The sequence below is a fragment of the Oryctolagus cuniculus genome, chromosome 14 (assembly GCF_051225735.1).
Source record: "Oryctolagus cuniculus isolate XC-2025 breed Fujian yellow rabbit chromosome 14, ASM5122573v1, whole genome shotgun sequence".
Lineage (NCBI taxonomy): Eukaryota > Metazoa > Chordata > Mammalia > Lagomorpha > Leporidae > Oryctolagus > Oryctolagus cuniculus.
Window position 1 is genome coordinate 63,861,294 of NC_142880.1, and position 24,054 is coordinate 63,885,347.

Consider the following 24,054-nt stretch of genomic DNA (forward strand, 5'->3'; position numbering starts at 1 on the left):
TTGCTCCCCATGTAGGACCTCTGTCCTTAATGAGGTATACTGTGAGAATTAATGGTAAAACTAGTCTTCAAACAGTACTTCATACTTTGTGTGTCTGTGTGGGTGCAAACTGTTGAAATCTTTACTTAGTATAGAGTTGGTCTTCTGTATATAAAGATAATTAAATGAATCTTAATGAAGAATGGATGGGAGAGGGAGTAGGAGGTGTGACGGGAGTTGGGGTGGAAGGGTGGGTATGGGGGGAATATATTCCTAAAGCTGTACCTATGAAATTTGTATTCGTTAAATAAAAGCTTTAAAGAAAAGAAGTTGCCAAACCACCCTCCAAATTGGCTGTGCCACTTTTCATTCCCACTAGGGATGACTGAGAGTTCTGACTGCTCCATATTCTTGCAAGCATTTGGTGTTGTCAGTGTTCTGGATTTTGGCAATTCTGATATATGTGTAGTAGCAACTCATTGTTATTTTAATTTGCAATTCCCTGGAGACATATGCCATGGGATGTACTTCCTTGCCATCTTGTATCCTCTTTGGTGAAGGTGTCTATTAAGGTCTCTAGCCCATTTTTAAATCCAGTTGTTTTCGTACTGTTGAGTTTGAACAGTTCTTTTCTGTCCTAAATTATTCAGCTGCTGTAAAAGAATACTATGAACTAGGTGGTGTATAAACAACAGAAATTCATTTCTCACAGCCGTAGAGCTGAGAAGTTCAAGATGAAGGTGCTGATGGATTTGGTGTCTGGTGAGGTCTAATTCCTAATGCCCAGACAGCTGTCTTCTCACTGTGTCTTCACACAGAAGAGATGGGGGAGCTCTCTGGAATCTCCTTTATGAGGGCACTAATCCTGTTTGGAGGCCACATACTCACTACCTAATTGCTCCTCAGAGGCCTCATCTTCAAGTGCCATCACACCGGGGACTGGACTCAAAATCTGAATTTTTGAGATGATTTAAATGGCAGTCTACTATGTTGGTATATTTTGGACTGCAGCCCTTTCTCAGATATGTCTGTTACAACATTTCACCCATTTTATGTCTTGTCTTTTCATTCTCTGGATGGTGTATTTCTAAATTGGTTAATTTTCTAGATGTACGTTTGATTATGTTTATTAAAGATCTCTTAATTCTTTTTTTAAAGATTTTATTTATTTGAAAGGCAGAGTTACAGAGAGAGAGAGAGGGACACGCACACACACACACACACACACACACACAGAGAGAGAGAGAGAGAGAGAAAGATTTTCCATCTGCTAGTTCAGTCCCCAAATGGCCACATTGACCGGGGCTGGCCCAAGCTAAAGCCAGGAGCCAGGACCTTCTTCTGAGTCTCCCACGTAGGTGCAGGGGCCCAAGGACTTGGGCCATCCTCTACTGCTTTCCCAGACACATTAGCAGGGAGCTGGATTGGAAGTGGAGCAGCCAGGACTCAAACTGGCACTTATATGAGATGTGTTGCGGGCTGCAGCTTAACCACTAAGCCACTGCACTGGCCACAGAATTAGTTCTTTTAATAAATGGTTTTCAATGGGGACATTTGGCAATGTCTGGGAATATTTTTGCCTAAGGAATGCTACTGTAATCTGGTGGGTAGAGACTAGGGTCGCTATAATATAGGACAACACCCACAGAAAACTACACAGCCCCCAATGTCAACAGTGCCAAGGTGGGGAGAATGTCTTTGATAAAGGAATCCTGCTTTCAGAACTTATCCAAATTAAATAATTGAGTGTACTTACATATTCATTCATTTAATCTCTTTTGGGAGACCAATAAGTTTGTAGCTAGTAAAAATTAAAATGTTTGTCCCCTATCTAGGCTGGACACCTCTAAAAGTTATATATAACTATAAATATAGCTCTCTCTCTCTCTATATATATATATATACACACACACACACACACACATATATATATATAAACTTTTAGAGAAATACTTGCATGTGTGCCTAAAAGGTATATACATAGTATTTTCAGCATTATTTTTAACAGTAAACTTTTGAAAGCAACCTAAATGTCAATCAGTGGAATAACAGTCAATGTGCATGCATGCTCTGTATAGCACACTCTATATAGTAGAGTTTTTGCCCAAGTGCTACAGCCAAGATATGAACCAGTACCCATAAATGATGCCCGTGTTACAGACGTCAGCTTAACTTGCTTCACCACAGTGCCGGCCCCAAACATCTGAATATTTTAAATCCCATTTTATACCTAACCATATTTGTTAAAGGTTCTGTGATAGGAGTACACTAACTGTATAAGCAGACAGATCTATATAAAACACACATGCTATTGAGCAAATAGATCACCTGCTTTAATCCGTTGCATATTCTGAGGGTCGGATCAGAAGTGTTCAATTTTGCTACCCTGACTCTCCCTCTGCTGGTCCCTGACCTCTTAGCTGTTAGAGAAGGGACTGGGGGCATTCATTGGCTGATTTTTCTTCTGAGGCCAGGTTGGGAGGGGATTGAAAAGCTGTGTCAAGGTCAGCTGCAACGTAGGTGGTGGAGCCAAGAGATGGCTGCATTTCTGGCCCATGGAGCTACCTGGAAGTCTGTTTCCCATCTTGTGTGATTGCACCAGAGATGGGATGCATGGAGCCTCTAACACGATCTCTTTCATCTCGGGACAGGCAAGGTGGGGCCTCCTCTTGACATCAAGCTTGGAGCCTTGAACTGCACAGCTTTCAGCATCCAGTGGAAGATGCCAAAGCACCCTGGGAGCCCCATTGTCGGGTACACGGTGAGTACATGGGCATGGTGCTTGGTACCGTGGGAGTGCAGGTGACTGTGCAGCCTCTGTTGACAACTCCTGTGCAGATGGAGTCTCCCTGACCAGAATGCTTGGGGCCAGAAATGCTTCAGATTTCAGAGTTTTTATCAATGTGTAAGTATTTGCGAATGTATGCAAATTATATATATATATATATATATATATATATATATATATATAAAATGAGATTTCTTGGAGTTGGGAGCCAAGTGCTAAACACAAAATTCATTTATGTTTCAGGTATACCTTAGACACATATCCTAAAGATGGTTTTATATGTAGGGTATTTTTAGTGCCCCTGTGTTTTGACTGCAAGCTGTCACATGAGATCAGCTTGTGCACTTTTCCTCCTGTGATGTCATTGTCAGTGCTCAGCAAGTTTCAGATTTTGGAACTGTGGGATTTCATGGTTTTGGGTTAGGGGTGCTCACTCCTTGTATGAGTACTCCCATGTTAATAATGACCCCCTTCTCTGTAACACTAGAAGAAATACTCCCCACTTAAAAACATTTGTAGACTCCTGAGTGTTGCATCTGCATTAATCCACTGAGACCTATTCAGTACTTTCTCTGTTGAGTGATGGAAAAATATAAAGCAAGTGGAAAACATGGTTCCTGCTATCCAGCTGCCCATGGCCAAATTTGGAGAATTAAGCAGACACACGGGAAAGCGTAGGGGATCACCATGGAATGTTGTCAACAATATAATCTGAATTCAAGGAGTGGGCAGGTGAAAGGGAAGAAGGAAGAGGGAGTGCATTGTTATCTGTCAGGGTTATGGATTGGGCTGATTGCAGTTCATCAAAATGTTCTCTGTGCACAGCTTTTTAGAACCAAGTTCACTGGTAGAAGTCAGGACATCTCAGACAGGTATCTGGAGCTCTGGAATTTCCGGGTTAGAGGTAGAGCTAGCTACACTGTGTCTACATGCCAGTGAGGCACCTGACCCACTGAAGCTGAGCTGCCCATTGGATGGATACCAGCTCCCCCATGGATGCTGGGTTCCCCCACTCTGTACCACTCCACTGAGGAACAGGAGCCACTGGTCATGGCCTGGTCCTGCTGTTTTTCTGGACTTGTTCACCTCAAAGACGGGAACATGACAGCTTCCCCGGGAGGTCACGGTTTGGGCAAAAGCAAGAGGAGCTGGCTGGACCCCTCTCCATCGCACTTCACTGATGGCCGTCTTCCTTCCTGGCCTGGGTTTGCAACCCTTCCAGGTATGGCTGCTGTTTGTTCTACAAAGCCAGTGTGCAAGAGATGAGGCCATGGACTTCAGAACCCGGCATGCTTGTGAATGGGGTTCAAACCTTTGATCTTGGAGAATTATGGGTTCTGCCCTCACCAGGGTGTCTGCCTCTTTTCCAGGTCTTTTACTCTGAAGTCGGCACGGATAAGTTCCTGCGGGAGCGGTCGCATGGGGTGCCTCTCAGCCAGGACACCCTGGCCACTGTGAGTATCTCCTTCCTGGCAGCCCCTCCACACACCTGGGCGCTTGGCATTTGGGGAAATTCAGTTGGATTTCTACTTTGGTGTCTGGGGGCTGCTGCACATGCCATAGTAATGCTCGTATAGCCCTGTGTGATTTCGGGGGGACTAGGGGGAATGGTGTTCAGCCTGGTGGTGAAGACACCAGTTAGAATGCCTGTGTCCCACATTAGAGTCCCTGCATTCAATTCCTGGCTCTGGCTCCTGACTCCAGCTTCCTATTTATGTAAACCCTCGGGTGCAGTGGATGGCTCCAGTGGTTGGATGCCTGCCACCCACAATCCAGGGAGATTGCATTGGGTTCCTAGCTCCCAGCTTTGGCCCTGGCCCCAGCTATTGCAAGCATTTGGAGAGTGAACCAGGATGGGATCTGTGCGTGTGTGTGTGTGTGTGTGTGTCTGTGTCTCAAATAATTTTTTTAATTGCCAAATATCTCGCATGTACATTACCTCTGTGCCAGGCAGTCTATATCTTGAGAAAAGCAGGTGTCTACCAAAAAGTCCTGAACTCAACCCCATCTTCTCAGACCAGGAAAGAGCCACTCTACAGCTGTTTTCCCTGTTCTTTTCTTCATAAAGTTTTGAAATTCCAATAAAGCTTTATAAATAAATATGATGCATTTGTATCTTCCCAACTGCCTGGAGACACAATGGCGAAGAAAATGGTGCAATTTGAAGTGTGTATTCAGATGGGCAAGTTGTATATTTTTCTTTTCAAGCCCAGCATCCTGTCCTTCCACTAACCAATTGTTGGTTCCTCATCTGTTTCCTGTCAAGGTCCCTCTGGGTGAACCTCTCGCCTTCGGCATCTCTGTTGCCTTTGCTTTCACTCTCCTCCTCCATTCCTGTGTTTCCAGTTCTCTCTCCAGGCCAGAGCCCCTCGGATTGCCCTCCAAGGAGTTTTACCTCCCGTGCCCGTGATGCTGCTATAGTGCAATGCAGAATGCTTGTGACCTCTGCTTAATAGGAGCCTGCTGGGCGCATGTAGCTTGCGGCTTGCAACCTAGCTGTCATCTACTGCCTCGATAAGTAACTGTTGCTTATGGAGTGTGTATACCAGCTGAACACGATCCCGCATGCTCTATGCATGTTTTGCCATTCAATTTTCACAATTCCCCGATGACTTGATTTGACTGACAAGGACACTGACACTTGAAGTGACTTCAAAGAAGTGAAGTAACTTCCCCAAATCCCACATTATACGTGACAAAGCCCCCTAGAAGCCCAGGGCGGCCTGACTTCTGAGCCGCAGCTCGAGTTATTCTCACCAGAGCTCACAAGAGTCCAAAAGAAGAGCTGCCCTTTTTTGGGGTGCTTGCATCGGGTGTGATATGCTTTTGATCTCAAATAGACTTTTTTGCTGATGCTCCCCTCTTTGGCTTCAGTAGCCCTTGGTCCCAGCCTTGATGGAGTGCTCTGTCCTCAGGGGGGCAGATGGGGTTGACCCCATGTAGGACATGACAAGTCGTGGGTCTCTCTCCCCTTGACAGCCCTGGAACTTTCAGCAAACCCAGTGACCCCACCAAGGTCTCCCCAGCCATCCTGGTCTTGTGTCCTGCAGGACTCACTGCACTTTTGGGAACACAGGCTAGGTACTGAGGGCACACTTCCGGGGACAGGTGCCTTGGAATCTGCGATGGAGATCCTGCCCATGTTATGGAAGCCTGGGCTGAAAGCCGGCATCTCTGTGATGGTTGCTGCAGTGAAAACCCAAAACAGAGGAAACCTGACCTGGAGGAGGACCAGTACCCTGGGCTTCCACACCTGCTTTCTCCACTCCCAGGCTGGAACTTAGCCAACCTGTCAGTAGCTTTGGCCAAAGTCACTTAACCTTGCCTAGTCCTCAACTTTCTCCTGGGAATGGGATGTGATGATTATACTGCTGTGAGAACCAAACAGAACTGTATGTGGAAAAGTCTTCGGTAAACTGTAAAAAGCCATCCAGATGGGAGTTATAATTCCTGTTGACCTTTATGATAAATAAATTTCTCTCCATTCCAGCCACTAGAATGTGCTACCACGTTCTAGCATCCAATCATCTTGCTGATTTCAACAGACTTGCATAGTGGCTTCTGTATGCCTAGCACACGATAAAGTCCTGCCAGTGTTTTGGGAGCAATGTCTTGTTTTATCATTCCCACTGATAAAAAAAATCAGAGAACAGCATAAGGCCAGATGTCATTAGCATGCCACTTAATAGACTAAAGATTTGAAGAGGAAGAGATGGGTGTGGGAACAAGTGGTCAAGAGTTACAACTTGGGAACTGAAGTAGGACATTTTCTGGAAATTCAGACTTGAGGGAGGGACATACCAAAGAGAGAATGGTTTGAACCCAGAGAATGAACATGTGTATGTGCACACGTGTTTGTGTGTGTGTGCACACGTGTGTGTTCGGGTGGATGGTGGAATTGCAGAATTTATAGACTAGAGAGAGGAAGCAAGGGGTAGATGCAAAGGGCATGAGTCAGGGAGAGAGAGGTAGAGACTTGGTATGCTTTCTAGGTCTCAGTTTCCCAACAGCAATGTATGGATTCGAATAGTACTGATCCACTGTTCCCAAGCTCTGAGCCAGGGTGTCCTGTGGCTCTGTAGCATTCATGGTAATGCTGTGGAATATTTAAACGTTTCAAGGGAAACAGCAATATTTATGGGACTGCTACTACCAAGTTGCTTGGATCTCACTGCTTGATAAGTTGAACTGTCGGCCATTTCTTTTGGCCTAGAAGTGCTGTAAACATATTACTGAGACAGCACGTGTGCGTGAGCAGAGAGTGGGAAGCTCTGTGCTGTATCATGTCATCCCGCAGCGTGCGGACAGGCTGAGTCTTAGGTGAGGTAATGGTGGTAGAGCCCTCAGCCTGACACCTGGCAGGGAATAAGGACTGAGTAAGTGGCCAGACGATGTCACACGGCAGTGAAAGGTGTGCGTTTGCTGAACCTTGGGTGTACTTAGCCAAATGGGCAGACGCTTTATGGGTTCATTTTAGACTCGCAAGTTTTCTCTTCTTCCTCATGCTGCCTCTGTTTTCTCTCTTCTCCAGGAGCAACGTGATCACCCAGTGATTTTTGTAAGTATGTTTTGGAAAAATTAAGCCCCTGCCCCACCCTCTCCCTACAGGGGCTGGTCAGTTCTAGTGCGAGTTGGGACCATCAAGCATACAGTATGGATTTGCAACAATTTAGAAAGGGCTGTGTTATGCTGTCTCATCTCAAGTGGCAAAGTAATGTTCAGGGAACCTCTTTAAAGGCTGAGTAATTTAAACACTGCCCCAAGCCTAAGTGAAACCAGTTTGAAAGGAGAAAAAAAATTATGTTTATAAAGATTTATTTATTATTTGAAATGTAGAGTTTTGGAAAGAGAGAGAGAACTTCCATCCATTGGTTCACTCCCCAAATGGCCACAATAGTCAGGTCTGGGCCAGGCTGAAGCCAGGAGCTTCTTCTGGGTCTCCCACATGGGTAGAAGGGCCCAAGCACTTGGGCCATCTTCTGCTGCTTTTGCAGGCCACTAGCAGGGAGCAGCAGGGACTCAAACCCATGACCTTATTTATTTATTTATTTTTGACAGGCAGAGTGGATAGTGAGAGAGAGAGAGACAGAGAGAAAGGTCTTCCTTTTGCCATTGGTTCACCCTCCAATGGTCGCCACGGCCAGCACGCTGCGGCTGGCGCACCGCGCTGATCCGATGGCAGGAGCCAGGTGCTTCTCCTGGTCTCCCATGGGGTGCAGGGCCCAAGCACCTGGGCCATCCTCCACTGCCTTCCCTGGCCACAGCAGAGAGCTGGCCTGGAAGAGGGGCAACCGGGAAAGAATCCGGTGCCCTGACCGGGACTAGAACCCGGTGTGCCAGCGCCGCTAGGTGGAGGGTTAGCCTATTGAGCCGTGGCGCCAGCCTCAAACCCATGGTCTTATGAGATGCTGGTGCTACAAGTGATTGCTTAACCTGCTATTCTACAGTGCTGACTCCCCAAAAATAGTTAAATAAGTGAGAAGAACACTGGGAGTAGACCCCCATAAACACACTCCTCCCACATAGCCTTTCCTTTCCTTACTCATCCTAACAATTCTAGATTGTCTTTGCAATACTGCAAAACTGCCCTCCTCTGCCCCCACAAATGGTAGATTTGATTTCTGGATTGAGTGCCAAACAGGATCAGGTTGACAAGCAGTTAGTCTGGTTTAAATTATAAGTTGACTAAAATGATTTCACTGATAATGTGGAATTCTGATGTGTTGGTTGTTAATCTTCCTCTAGAAGCTTCTGATTTGGTTAGCCTTTCACATGCACTATTACCTTTTTTCTAAGAAAAATCTGAATGGTTCATCCTGGAAAGCAAAATAATAGAGCAAATCAGGGCAATTTGGTAATCTTTTAGAGTTATAAATAGTAGAGGTTTAGAGCAGGTGGTCTCTACACTTTTTTAACATGCATACTATCACCAATATATTTTATATATCATGTATATTTATAAATTATATATATGCTATTATATGAATATACACATTAGAAAACCCCAGAAAATTTTAGAGATTAAACAGACATAGAAAATGCTGGAGTTTTCTTCTATCATCATAGATTGTCTTACTCACCCCTGGGGAGGCACCGCCATCCTGCTTTGGAATCCATTGGTCTGGTTGACACAGAGCAGTGATTCTACCTGGGTCTTATCTAAGGTCAGAGAAACAAAACTTAGCCAAGAGTCAGAAAACTGGGATCTTGTTCCTGCTGTGTCCCCAGAGCAAGAGTGAGATCCTCTGAATCTCTCTTTGGCTATAAAATGAAGGAATGGGCCAGCAATGGTTTCCAAGTAGAGGTACCTTGACTCTAAGGGGCACATAGAAATATGTGTGAGCATTTTAGTGGACAAACATCAGGGATGCTAATTTCCCTGCTGTACACAGGACAGATCTGCACATGAGAGATTTTTGTTACCCAAAGCCAGTGCTGCCTCTGCTACAACGCCCTGGAAAATGCTAACTTTCTGTGACCGCTAAAGGGATAGGAATTTCTTCAACTCCTCCATCCACTCTGTTCTGTGTAGTATTCCCTGGTGCCATCAGAAGGAGAATGCTTGGAAGGGAACTCTTTTCTGTTTCTCTGCTGCCTTCAATCAGATGATGCTAGGTGTCCTCAACAGTTGCTAAGGCAAAGGAGGCTGAAATTTGCCTTGTGGGGTCAACTGTGAAATTGAATCCAAGTTTATTAGCTAACAATGAAGGTTGTTTAAAGAATCATAGAGTTTGAATCACGGAACCTTTGCCCTGGAGAGACCAAGTAGCATACCTAAGGCTGCATGAGTTTGACAGCAAAGCCTGGGTCTCCTGGCTCATAGTGCAAAGCCTTCCCCACTTCATGCCTCTTCTAGCACTGCTCTTCTGATCTAGCAAAGAGGACAACCTGTAGCCTCATTTCTGGAAACAAATGAGCTGCTTTCTAGCAGTAGGAAAAGAAAGCATGTAGATTGAGAATCTGAAATTAGAATCAAAGACTTAAGTTTAGAACTATTTAACAAAGTTTCATCCATGCAAGGTGAGAATGGGCTCACCTTTTGGGGGGGCTTCTCTTATCTGCCTACCAAGGTTATTTCTGTACATTGGGTCATGTATCAGTGAGGATATAAGACTAGAGGTTCAGAAACCCAACATAATAGAGAGTCTAACAAAATATGTTGTTGTATCTATGTTTCCCTCATACAACTGCCTGGATATAACCGATTTAGGACTCTTCTGATGATTTCCCTGTATCAGTGACCCAGTCTCTTTCCATCCCATTGTTCTGCTAACACTTTATGCCCTCCTCTCCATGGTTCAAATGGCTCACCACCACAGCCATGTTCTAGGCAATAGATGAGAAAAAAAGAAGATGGAATGTACCCCTTCCCCTAAGGGATGACTCAGCATTTTGACTGGAATTCTGTTGGACATAATTGAGTCACATGGCCACACCTAGAAGGAAGAGCAGTTGGGAAATGTAGTTCTTCAATAACTGGCCCAGCTGACATATGGGCATTCTGAGGAAGGAGAGAATGGGTGCCAGGAGACAGAGTCATCCAGCTCACAGACTAGGAGTGGAAAGGATGGGACTAGTACAGTCGTCATGGAGAAGGCAGCTGAACATCTGCAAAAGCAAGGTCCTCTGAGAATGAGACATGCTGGGTCTGGAAGTTGGAGAGTTGGAAACATACCAAACTGTGGTGTGTTCTCTAAGGGAAACCAGACCCCTTGCTACCCCAAGGGCAGTTATACAAGCTCTCTGGATCTATTTTGGTTATCTATAAGCTGGAACTATTAGAACTGACCTATTGGGGCTGTTCCTGAGGATTCAAAGAAGTAACGATGTGCAAAGATTTCAGGAATTCCAGAATGCTATATGATCGCAGACTGTTAATGCCAATGCCAGTCATGAGAAGGAAGTTGGTTGTGATGGCAATCCATGGAAGAGGAAGGGTCCTGGGGCTCAGGGTTGCTCAGGCCTTCTACTTGGGCTCTGCGACATGACTTCCCCTGCTTTTCTCCTCTACAAATGTAAATGCTAATAGCACGACAGCCACCAGTGGTCCTGAGAGGGAAAGAAAGGGGTAGATGAGCCCAAAGCAGGGTTATTTTGCAGCAAAGAGCTCAACTTTGCCCCCCACCCCCCAAAAAAAAGAGGTAGAGGAGGATCAGGAGAGACTGCTGAATTCTCTCTGGCCTCTGCTCCAGGAATGAAGCTTCTCTCACTCTGTGTTTCACTCCCATCTTGCTCAGAAATAAAGTCTGAGAGAGAGAGAAAATCTTGACTCATTTTCAAATTTCCATGAGGCAACAAAAATGGCAAAACACTGTTTTTCTACTTGGAAAGCAGTGTATTCAGCATCTTCTCCAGTTTAGCACAAGGCTAAAGTAGTGAGGCAAGATGTTTAAGGACAGAAGTCCAGAGTTGGAATTGTGGAGCGTTTTACAAGCCACTCCTAGGTCATCCCCCAAGTCACCATGTGAGGAGGGTGGAGAGATGTCAGAGGAGGCAGTCACAGCACAGTTAGGATTCCAACCCCTCTCCATGGCCCCAGGGACTCAGTCCCCTTGATCCTCACAGCTTGATCCAACACAGCTTGCAAGCATGTTGGCACGGGGAAAGGCTTAGGCAGCAAACAGCATCTGGGGATGTTAATGCTCTGCCTCTCAGAATACACCCAGCAGCAGGTAGCACTAATCTGTGTCTAATAAAGAGGTTTAGTGTTTTAAAATCTATATACAGAAATTCAATAAATAATTTTTCTTGGATTTCAGCGGTAGAGTTTTGAAAATTTTTCTTGATTTGAGAGGCAGAGGACAGACAGACAGAACTCCCACGCATGGTTCACTTCCCAAATGCCTGCAATGGCCAGGGTTAGACTGGGGCCAAAACTGGGAGCCAGAAAGTCAATCCAAGTCTCCCACATGGGTGGCAGGAACCCAATTACTTGAGCCACCACTGTTACTTTCCAAGAATTTCATTAACAGGAGGCTAGAATCAGGACTGGAGCTGGGAAACAAATTGAGGCAGTCCAATGTGGGACATGGGCATCTCAACTCCTAGGCCAAATGCCCACCCTGGTGGTAACATTAAATTTCTGACACATTACCTTCCACGTTCTACATAAAGTAGTAATAACATGGTCTTCAGTGTTTTTTGGTAAGTCTTCCTGTTGTTGTAAACATTACTTAGTCTTTTTCATACACCCAATTAGAACTTGGGCCTTGGAATCAAAGTGATCAGAGCACAAATCCCCGCTTGGCTGCATATTAAAAATATGTCCTTGAGCAAACTGAACTATTTTCCCTGTAATTGTGATTTTTCTCCTCTGTAAAAGAATATAAGAGTGCTACATCACAGAACTGAAGCAAGAATTAAGGGTATGTGTGCAAATGTGCATTTGCCCCTAGAACAGAGAAAATACCCCTACAAATGATAGCTAATCATAGCTGGATTTAACATTGGCTCATATCTAATACCTAGCATAACTTTTGAAGCCTCAGCATCACTCCCCCACTTCTTACAGCATGACGACTTCCCTCAGAGAAAAGCATCCTAAGGCTGTCACCTGTGAAAGCATTGCCTTGGTTTGAAAGTGTATCTGCTGCCATGGGGAAAGCCCGGAATGGGAGCTGGGAGTGGAACAAGAACTGGGGTGGTGGAGCCTCCAGTCTCTTAACTGCCCAGCTTGATAGAAGGTAGAGCTGGCATGCATGGATGCACAAAGTAGAATAGGAACAAGGCGCTATGAAAGCAGGTCTGTAGCTTTGGGAAGCTGCTTGTGGGATGGAGAGAAAATGAGAGGAAGGGGAGGAAGGGACATGTTGGAGACAGATGCCCTGGAGGAGGCTGTGGGAATGGCCCATGTGAGGAGTCCAAGGGCCCTAAGCAAGGCAGTGAAGATGGACATGGAAGAAGGCAGCAGGTCAGAAAGGCATGGTGGAAATGAACAACAGGAAGTCAGACCTCTTCAGAGTTACTGACTCCAGGGCCTGGGGCAGAGTTCTCTCTTGGTCTGTTTTATGTTGCTATAACAGAATCCCACAGCCTGGATAATTTATAAAGAAAAGGAATGTTTTTGGCTCATGATGCTGACGGCGAGGAAGTCCAAGGGCATGATGCTGGCATCTGCTCAGCATCTGGTAGGGACCTTCTTGCTGCATCCCATAGCAGAAGGTAGAAGGGCGGGACAGCAAGGGGTTGTGCTCACTGTTACAGCCAGTCCCTCTCTTGGTATCCACCCCACTGCCGCAGTACCAGTCACAGTCCATTCCTGAGGACTCTGCTCTCCTGACCCCAGTGCTCCTTATTAGGCTCCGTATCCCAACCTGTTGCTTTAGGGATTAAGTTTCTGACATAGGATCTTGGATGGACACATTCAAACCTTGGCAGCTACTGATGCTATCAATCACAATTCAGGGATCTGTGGTAATGAGGTAATCTGTGTATAAGGAACACCATGGCCCTTGATTCTTTTGTTTTTTGTTTTCACTTCAATTTGTTTATCCATTCATCAAAAGGCAGTCGTGAGCATTTGGTCTGTGTTTGATGATATGCTAAGCTTTGAGATGCCAGAGAGAGAAACTCACTTCTTGCCCTCAAGTGGGTAGGGAGAAGGAGACAAATGAACAGGCAGTTACAATACAAGGTGAGTGGTGCTAAGATCAAAGATGCCCGGGAATCATAGGGGAGGGGCTGGGGTCAGAGAAATGAGGTAATGTCTCCGCCGAGCTGAGCCATGAAGGATGAGCAGGTTGAGCTCAGGAAGAGCAGGGAGAGGGCATTTCCTGTGGAGGGAGCAGCAAGTTCAAAGGCCCCGAGGCAAGGAATTGAATGGCATAAATTTGAGTCTTGCCAAGTTCTTAAGAATGACTGGAATGAAGAATGCAAGGAGGGGAGGTGGCATGGCAAGGTGCTGGAATGGGTGGGGGATACAACTATGCTCTTCCCCGGGAATTGTTGAAGTGGAAAGTGACTGGGGATTTTGGAAGATAACTCTACCGGAGCAGCGTGGAGTCTAGGTAGGAGGTACAGGCAGTATATGTGGCAGGAAGAATAAGAGTGCATCACTTAGTTATCAGAACTCAGACTTCCATGGCTGTAAGGATGAAATGACCTGAGCAGATTCAAGTGATGTGTAAGAGGTGCAAGAACTTCTGGCTTGGGTAATGAAAGGGAGAAACAAGGCGACACAGCCAATGTGTAGTGTTGTTTGTGGTAGGAGGAGGAGGAGTGATTAGTTGAGCTTTGGTTGTGTTAAACTTACATTGCTTGCTAGTTTTGGGGTAGCAATGTTCAACAGGCAGCCACAAATGCATGCCTGGAGATCAAGAGGCAGGCCAGAGCCAGAGGTGTGGAACTGGGAGATGTGAAGGTGGTGCCAGCAGTTGAGGGAACAGGAAGTGAGTTTACCCAAGCAAGATTCTACGTAGGAGGAGAGAAGATGAAGATAATGATGGGTGGTCGTCTTGGAATTCGCAACACTTAGAAGGGGCAGAGAAAGAGAAGAGGGTGGAGGAGCCTGGAAAGGAGCAGCAAGAGAAATAGAAGGAGACCAAGGAGGAACAGAGTCAGGGTTCCCAAGGAAGCCAAGAGACTTCAGAAGCAAAGGTGGGAACGGTATTGGACGCAAGGCTGAGACTTGCCCCTTAGATTTACTACGAAGTCACGGTGAGGACTTGGTAAGAGTGTCCCAGGAGGTTTGTAGTAGCTGGATGCCAGATGGGAGTCAGGTGAGGAGTGACTAGAGGGTGAAAGGGTAGATACAGCCCTTCAAGAAGTTTGCCTCTGAGGAAAAGAGCCAGGCGTGCACGTGGTAGGGGACGGTGGCTGCTGGGAGAGACTTAGCACAGTGAGAATAGAAGAAGGATAAGGCAGATACAGGAGACAAAGAGGAGAAGGAACAGGTGGGATTTAGAGCATCGGTGGTGACCATGCCCCGGACCCATGGTTCACAGTAGAATCTTTTGAAGAACTTTGAACCATGTCTGTCCCCAGACACAGTGATAATTAGCCCGGTGTGGCATCCAGGCACCAGCACTTTTTTTCTCTCTGCAGATGTTTCTGATGTGTAGTTAGTATTTAAAAACTACTGTATGAAGTATTAGATCATTATTTAAAAATACATCTTTGGATCTCCGTAATTTTTCTTAGCAACAGTGAGTGCTTTGTCATCTGTGGAGTGTAGGAGCATATTTAAGATGCAATCCTGCCCTCAAATGGCTTGGGGTCTCAGAGGTAGTAACAATTTGTAATATGTATATATAAGTGTTCCAGTAGTGGCACAACAGTAAGTAGGGTGAGATGGCCAGGTCCACGTGCTGAGGGAAGGTGTCACAGGTTGGGCTTTGGCCCTGGAGTGGAGAAGAACCTCAGTGATCATAGAAGAGGGTCTGAGCATACCCAAGACAATAATCAGTACAACCCATTCGAGAGCATCTGCCATCCCAGCTACTGCACAAACCTTATCCCAAACATTAAGATCGTGCAAGATACTCACGTGTCATACCCATTTTACAGAGGAGGAAATTGAAGCTCAAGGAGTTTCCTATCAAGGCTGCAGCTAGCACTAAGTGGCTAGATTAGGATTCATACCTGGGTCTGGTTGACTCCAGTGTCAGAGCTCTTGGCGTTACCATGTGATGCTATTTCTCACCGAAGAGACTCGGACCCCCTCTCAAGCATTTAGTGCTGCAACCTCAGGAGCACATCACTATTGTCAATACCCAAAGCAGGGCACATCCTCTTCAACTGGGGCTTTCTGGTAAGGGCCTTTTGTGTCGGGGAAGTTCACGTACACACACGCATCCATCATCAGTCCCAGTGGTTCTCAACAGGGGATCCCTGGATTAGCAACAGCACGCGGAACTTGTTAAAAATGCAAATCCCCAAGTCCTAACCGAAACCTATTGAATCAGAAAGTCTGGGGGGCCAGATTCAACAATTTGTTTTGAGAAGAACTTCTGGGTGATTCTGATGCTGTTTGACAGCAGTGTCCATCCGTACAGATCAAGACCTCAGTTTGCTTTGGTGGTTAGTGCATGAGCCTCTGCAGTCTGCGAGGCAGAAGGAAATCCAACCCTGGGAAAAATTGTTACCTGCACTCCAGCAGCCTCGTGCTCCGATCAGAGGATTCTGAGATTGAGAGCAAGGTTTGACAGTGTGACGGGGACCCAGTTCTAGAACAGTGTGGACATTCCAGTAAAGCATAATCTTCCAATCTTGGAAAATATTTCACAATGTTTTCCTTCTAGCAAATTTTAAAACTGGGCCAATCCCACACAAAGCAAAACTCCCTCCAGCCCAGGCAATTTCACAGGGGCCTCAGCAGGTAAAGGTGACAGAAACTTCATGGTTTGTGCAAACAGAACTTCTGATTGTTGGCACCTCTCTTGTTTGGTCATTGCCAGGAGGAAGTGATCGGAGATTTGCAACCAGGCACTGAATATCGAGTGAGTGTAGCCGCTTACAGCCAGGCTGGCAAAGGACGGCTCAGCTCTCCTCGGCATGTCACCACCTTGTCGCGAGGTAAAATTGGTTTAAATGCATTAAGCTGCCCTTCTTTCATTCAGCAGAGATCAGTAGGGACATACTGCACTCCAGTGTGCTAGGTAGGATCTGGGAATTCAGTGGTGACCAATGTACAGCCCATGTGGCACTTACTGGGTGAGTCAAGACATCATCTAAGTAAGTGCTACGTCCAGTGAGCAGACGTCAACCAGGTGAAGATGTAGCAGGCAAGTAGGAATTAGGCATGTGAGGAGGGGGAGTGGGAGGAAAGGCTGATAGAGAAAAGGAATCCATCCGTGCTCACTGAGGCAGCCCTGGGCCGCACACTGGGGTGCAAATCGGGGTGGATCTACCACTGCCCACAAGGTACCCTGTGGAGGGAGAAGGCAGCAAGTGGCTCTGGTGCATCCCCAGCTGGAATTATGGGAAATGCATAAGAGAGGAGGGCAGATGAAGTCTTCCAGGCCCAAGCAATAGTATGAACAAAGGCTGGGAGGGGCAAAATTCTGGATAGGAAGATGCTGACAGTGGCTACTTGCAGTGATAGGATCATGGGGGACTCCTACTTCTTCACACACCAGGGTGTTTCCCAGATGTCTTTCCATGCTGTATATTCTGATCATAGAGGGAGTTCACACACACACACACACACACACACACACACAGTGGCCGGAATGCCAACCATTTAATTTTTCCTAGTAGGTAAATATCAATTCCAACAGGCAAATGGAAACGAAGTGTTGTTAGGAGGTGAGAGTGTGATTGAAGATTGCCATTGCGTCCATTGACAGTGATTTCCTACATGTCCCAGTGTAGTTGGGTTCCCAGGCACAGGTGCTGGAGAAGGGGAGAGTGGCTCCCGATGACTCAAAGGTTCCACAGTGACTCCAGCTGTGATGAGTTTTTTGTGCGTGTTGGCTTGGTTTAGATTTTGAGGCTGTTGTGGGCGGAGCTGTGTGGGCTGGAGGAAGCACATGTGTTTTTTATGTTTGCAATCCCTCCAGCAGCTGGGCCCACCAGCCAAGTCTAGTTGTGCTTGTTGTCCTGCCCAGATTCCTGCCTGCCTCCTGCTGCGCCCCAGCAGCCACACGTGGTCGTGGTCTCTGATTCCGAAGTGGCCCTCTCCTGGAAGCCTGGAGAGAGTGAGGGAAGCTCCCCTATTCAGCACTATTCTGTGGAATTCACCAGGTAAGGCCGCATGTCACTTTCAAAAGCCAAATAAGTGGGATGCAGGTGTTCTGAGGGGGACATGAGTCTTGAGGGGGAGTCCCGTGTGGGTCTGCCCCGCACGTGTGTGTGAGAGAGCACACAGGCTATGGGGCTCATATTCTTGCTCCAGCCAGCACCTGTCCTCTTCCCACCTCAGCGGCAGGTGCCTGTCCCCTGTCCCCTGCTTCTTCCCCATTTCCTTTCCACCCAAAGATTCTGCTAGGCCTGCAAACTCCTGATCCCCATGACCAACAAGCCTGCCTGCTCTTCTCACTTGAAAGTGCTGTTCCTGGCCTTGAAACACCTATTTATTTATACTTGAAATAAATATTTGATGACGGTTTTTCTCAGGGATGGGTGGACCCCTTCACAGTCCACGGTTTCCTTCCTATCCCTGTTGCCCTGGGCTGTGTTTCTCGGTTTGCTCTCAGCCCTTTTTCTCTTCTCTCTACCTGTCTAGTTCTTGTTCCTCAGCTTGTCATGGGGGAAATGCCAAAATAACAATAATAATGATGATTAGACATTTTTACAAAGCTTACAGATGTAAAAGCAATGGATCTCAATGCTGGTATATAATTTTATGCAGAGAGAGAGTGAGAGAGAGAGAGAGAGAGAGTGAGAGAGAGAGAAACAAGCATAGGTGAACAAAAGGAATACCCAGTTGAAGGCCTCCCCTGAACTCTGGCTGCAGCCTGGTTTGGTGCTGAGGTGCTGGCTGATGAGTTTGTCTGGGAACAATGCACGTGGCGTTGGGATTGTGCATTAATGATGATGGGGTGTATTTGAGGCCCTGCCACCTCGCAGCTCCACAAAAGGACTGGCGCAGCTCCTCATTCCTCAAGCTCTCTGAAGCTGGGACAAAGGATTCTGCCAGGTTTTGATGAGCTCTGCTTCTGTTCCATGACTTCCAAGTGTCTTTGTTGGGAGTGGAAAACAGACGTTTGTGTGTGTAGCGGGGAAGCCTGCACGGGATTGCTAAAGCTCAAGTGCAGAGCTTGTTTCAGGCCGGACTCCTTCAGTCACGAGTGGCAGAAGCTGGAAAGGGGAAACTGAGGCAGCAGAGCGTCTGTGCGTCTGTTCCTGTGACCGGAAAGTCTAGTGGCAAATTGGGCTTCAGGAGAGACTGCACCCCGGCTGTCTCAGCACTTGTTTCCATCCAGCCCTTGGCTTCATTGGCCTTGTTTCAGGCCAGCTTTTCCACTATGGTAGCAAGAGAGCCTCTCAAGACTTGTAGGCGAATAGCTCAGCTCCTTCCTGGAAAGAATGCAACCATTTGTCCACAGGCCCAGCAGAGCCTCTGTGTTCACTCTGCTTGGTCATGCTTAGGTGCCTTTCCTTTGTCAGAGCCAATCCCTGCGGCCAGGGTGGGGAAAAGTCACCATTTGGTCAAGGACTGGTCACGTTGTAACCTCTGGAACTAATGACGAGTGGGCCCCAGAGGTCCTGGATGGAAGGTTTGAGAGGGTTGGATCCTCCAAGGAAAACTGTTTAATTACTGGAAAGGTGGGAACAGATGGTAGGGAAATTTTAAAGTAAGTACATATATACTTATCTTATGTATGTGTAATATATGATGTGTATATATGCATGTGTGTGTATATTATGTGTGTATATATGTATGTATGAATATCTTATGCATGTGTGTGTATATGTACCCACTACAAAGCCCCAGATGCTCTTCCTTGAGGATAATCTCCACCTGCTGTTGAATAGACTTGGTAAGCAAAACTTGGAATATGCCTAGAATACCAAGGACTCTAATTCTGGTGCCAATACCAGTTAAATGTGCAACACTGAACATCTTAACACTTCAGTTTTCTCATCTGGAAAACCTGGGACAAAACATTTATAATTTACTTATGCAAGTAAGTTAAACCCCAGCCAACACAGTACTTTATGATTTTTTTTTTTTTGACAGGCAGAGTGGACAGTGAGAGAGAGAGAGAGACAGAGAGAAAGGTCTTCCTTTGCCGTTGGTTCACTCTCCAATGGCCGCCGCGGCCGGCGCACCACGCTGATCCAATGGCAGGAGCCAGGAGCCAGGTGCTTTTCCTGGTCTCCCATGGGGTGCAGGGCCCAAGCACCTGGGCCATCCTCCACTGCACTCCCGGGCCACAGCAGAGAGCTGGCCTGGAAGAGGGGCAACCGGGACAGAATCCGGCGCCCTGACCGGGATTAGAACCTGGTGTGCCAGTGCCGCTAGGTGGAGGATTAGCCTAGTGAGCCGCGGCGCTGGCCATGATTTTTAAAAATATAAAAATTCTTTATGATAATTTAGCAGATCATGTGTGCAACCCCCCCAGGAAATCTGAAAGTCATTATTAATTTTGTGCTCAAATATGTGTTTTTTAAAGCTTTCTCTGTATCTGCTACATTGATAAAAGAAAGGCAGTTTTTTAAAAAGTATTTATTTTATGTATTTGAAAGGCACAGTTAAAGAAAGAGAGGGAGAGGCAGAGGGAAAGAGATCTTCCATCCACTGGTTCACCCGCCCCCCAATTGCTGCAATGGCCAGGTCTAAGCCCAGAGAAGCCAAGAGCTTCTTCTAGGTCTCCCACACAGGTACAGGGGTCCAAGCACTTGGGCCATCTTCCACTATTTTCTCAGGTGCAGGGAGCTGGATGGGAAGTGGAGCAGCCGAGACTCCCAACTGGTGCCATATGGGATGCCGGCACTAAAGACAGCAGCTTTACCTGCTGTGCCACAGCACTGGCCCCCAAAAGGCAGGTTCTTAGCCAAGGGCGCACATCTGAGGTGGAAGAAGAAAGAAGTCATCAGATTGAAATCCAGAGGACCAGGAAAGGGCGCTGACCCTCCTGCTTGCCAGCTGTGCGGCCCTGCGCAAGTCACTTCCTCTCCTGACTTCGATGCCTCTCAAGGCGTGGGGTCAATCCCAGAGTAGAACCTCAGATAAGGACTTGGGTGCCCGTAGTCTGGAAGCAGTAATGAGAGAGTGAGGAGAATGAGTCAAGAAAAGAGGGTGGTGCATAATGCCATGTTACTGAAGTCACCTACAGGCAAAGCCGTATCACTGAGGTTTGATTCCATTGTGATCTCTGAAGCCTACAGACTGCCTCTCACATCTGTCCATAGAGACAGGACACGTTTACCCGGTGGCTTCTGTCCTCTCGTTGTTTGAGGATTGCTCTGGAGGTACAACTTCTCCACACTTATGGCTATGCTGGCATGTGGGTTAAGGAAGCAGATCCTGGGGGTGTTTTTGGCATGTACTATGTGACTGCAAACATGCCCGTTGGTAAACATCTCAGGGTCTTTCCCTTACAGGTGAGTGCCGGAAGGTAACTGTGGAGGGAGCTTTCCTGAGCTACAGATCAGGAACTGCAACTAGTGTGTGCTGAGGTCTGAAAGCTTGTAGCCCACCCCCAATTCATATGCCGAAATCCTAACCCTGAAGGTGATGATATTAGGATGTGAGGTTTGGGGGAAGTGATTGGATCATAGGGGTAGGGCCCCTATAAATGGGACCAAGGGCCTTTCATAAAAAATATCCCAAAGAGGCCCTCACACCTTCTTCCATGGAAGGATCCAGCAAGAGGGTACCAGACAGTAAGCTTTCACCAGACCCTGAACGTACTGGCACCTTGATCTTGAACTTGTCAGCCCCCAGAACTAGGAGAAAGCTATTTCTGCTGTTCAGAGGCTTCCCAGTTTATGGTGCAGTCATTCTTTTGTGTCCATTTGTTCTAAGACAACCCTCCACTGCCACCACCCATGCCTACCAAAATCTGTGGGTGAATTATTTGCAGATAGACTGTGCACATCCTCCTGTACACATCAGGTCGTCCCTAGACTGCTGATAGCACCTATACAGCATAAGTGCTATGTAATTATTTGCTTAGACTGTATTGTTTAGGGAATAATGACAAGAAAAATATCTGCACATGTTCAGTATAGATGCAATTCTTCCCTAAATATTATTGTTCCAAAGTTCATAGATGTCAGACCTATAGATACAGAGGGCTGACTGTGTTTTTTTTTATAAAAGCCTCAGTAGATTAAGACAGTATGAAAAGCTTTTCGGGTTCTTCAGTTATTCTGTTTTTCCCCCAGAGAGACTCACTTAATGTTAATGTTGAATTCCTTCTCCCCAGATACCTTCTGTATACAAAAACACATGTGATGGTCTCGAGGTGAGCCAAGAGTTTGTTTTTACAGCCAAGAGGCAGGCCTTTGTTGTACCATGGCTAAGTAATTGTAGAAATCAGTTTATCTGAGAGGTTCTCTTCGGATTTTTGTATCTTCATGTAAAGCTCTTGTCCAGGTTGTCACTGAAGATTAGGTTCCAGTCCTCCCTCTGAGATGGTAGGCACTTAGACATCATTTGCCCCCAGTGCTTGCTATTCAGTGGGGATGACAATATCAAAGATGATGTTAATAGATAGTCTAACAATAACAGATTAACCTGAGAAATTACAGGAGACAAGGATCTGGGGGTACTTTTGATGAGTATTTGCTAGTATTTTTTTCTTTTTTTATTATTCTTTAAAGACTTATTTATTTAATTTATTTTAAAGGCAGTTACAGAGAGACAGAGTGAGAGTGAGAGAGAATCAGAGAGAGTGAAATTGAGATCTTCCATCTGCTGGTTCACTCCCCAAAGGCTGCAATGACCAGGGCGGGGCTAGGCCAAAGCCAGGAGCCTGGAACTCCGTCAGGGTCTCCAACATGCGTGGCAGGACTTGGGCCATCTTCCACTGCATTCCCAGACTCTTTAGCAGGGAGCTGGAGCTGAAGCAGAGCAGCTGGGACATGCGCTAGCACTCACGTGGGATGCTGGCATTGCAGGCAGCAGCTTAATCAACTGCACCACACCAGCCTTTGTTTGATGGTTTTGATGCTATTTCAGGTAGATACACTTGTGATTATCCCTTGAGTCATAGGCCTAAGACAAAGCTATTTTTGTCCCTCATCTTCTCTCTCCCCCATGGCAGGGGCCACCTGTGGTATGAGCACCCTGAAGGTGTACTCTCCGTGATGACCTCAGACAAGAGTGTGGTCTCCCACTCAGGCAGGCAGCTTTTCAACGGGGGTTATCTTCATAATCTCCCCTAAAATTGGCCTATTCATTCACTTCTTGGATGCAAATAGATTTCTAATTTTTGAGCTGTGTAGAAAAGATTTGAAGAGGCAAATTCTAAGTAAGCCTTCAGGCTGTAGCATATTTTACATTTAATAATAAAAAAAAAACCTGTCACCTGTTTTTCTCAAATAGGACAGCCATTCATTTGAGGAAAAGTAGTGCTGAAAATTTCGTTGTGGCCGTCAATGTTTACTGTCCAGCAAAATAAGGACTGGGCATAAATATAGCTACATATGTTTTGAAATATTTAGACTATAAATATCTGAGAAACTTTCCTCGTTCTACCTAAGAATTTCCCCAGGGTGAGTTCCCCTCTCGTAGTCAAGCCAAAGGCCTGGGAAAATGTCTCTCACCATTGATCTTTGGGACGCCATGCTTCATGTATGGTATCCACTGGGTTGGTTGAAGGGAAAAGATGATTTTCATATGACTTACTATAGGTTTTCTTTAGCTGTCATGTGACTGGTTAAAATTGTGTCAGAGCTTCGTTTTGTCAACTGCTGTAAGAGCAGACCAAAGTTTCAATGAATGTTTTCAATGAAAAGTCTCCCACTGGGGGTGAGCATTAGGCCACTGCTTGGGAGACTTGCATCCCATATCAGAGTGCCTGGGTTCAAGTTCTGACTCTTTTTCCAATTCCAGCTTCCTCATAATTTGCAACCTAGGAGACAGCAGGTAATGGCTCAAGCACTTGGGTCCCTGCCACCCACATGGAGTCTTGGGTTGAGTTCCGAGTTCCTGACGTCAGCCTGGCCTAGCTCTGGCTGTTGTGGGCATTTGGTGAATGAATCCACAAATGGAAGATATTCTCTCCTTCTCTCTCTGACTTTTGAATAAATAAAAATACATAAATGAATAATGGTTCTTAAAATTTTGAGTTATACAAGTCTCATATTTCATATATACAGATTTAGGAACATAGTGGGACTTCCCCTCCCTCCCGCCCACATCTCAACCCTTCTCCTCCCTCTCAGATTCCCTTTCTTAATTTTTACAGTGATCTATTATCAGTATACTTAGTGACCGCATGGTTAACCTTGCACTAAGCAAAGGAGTTCAACAAATATTGTGAAGGGAAAGAAAACTAAACAAAAGATTGTTCCTCAATGGAAGAGACAAGGGCCATAAACAATCATCCTTTATCAAAATGTCTATTTCTCTCCAATATATTACATGTTGGGAATCAACCCAGATGTTCAACAACAATTGACTGGATAAAGAAATTATGGTATATATACACTATGGGGTACTATTCAGCTGTTAAAAAAAATCCTCTCTTTTGCAACAAAATGGTCGCAACTAGAAACCATTATACCTAGTGAAGTAAACCAATCCCAAAAAGACAAATACCATATGTTTTCCCTGATCCGACACAACTAGTGAATAATATTTTAAAGTCCACCACTGGTTTGTTTTGCATGCATTTGAAATTTCAGAATATTTTTATCTGTTTTAGGGAGATAGGTTATGAAATGTTGCCCTC

At 46.0% G+C, this 24,054-nt stretch overlaps 1 protein-coding gene across 2 annotated transcripts in view; it reads left to right on the forward strand.

The window, feature by feature from the left end:
- Nucleotides 1-24,054, forward strand: part of EGFLAM (EGF like, fibronectin type III and laminin G domains) — a 193,700-nt gene that overhangs the window by 62,231 nt on the left and 107,415 nt on the right. Inside the window, exons 2-6 of one of the 2 annotated variants that reach the window (XM_051853511.3) lie at nt 2,631-2,740; nt 4,138-4,221; nt 7,299-7,325; nt 16,162-16,279; nt 17,314-17,449. In XM_051853511.3, the coding sequence (XP_051709471.3) occupies nt 2,631-2,740; nt 4,138-4,221; nt 7,299-7,325; nt 16,162-16,279; nt 17,314-17,449 (475 nt within the window). The remainder of the gene's footprint in view (nt 1-2,630; nt 2,741-4,137; nt 4,222-7,298; nt 7,326-16,161; nt 16,280-17,313; nt 17,450-24,054) is intronic. The other variant, XM_051853512.3, reaches the window with a different exon arrangement.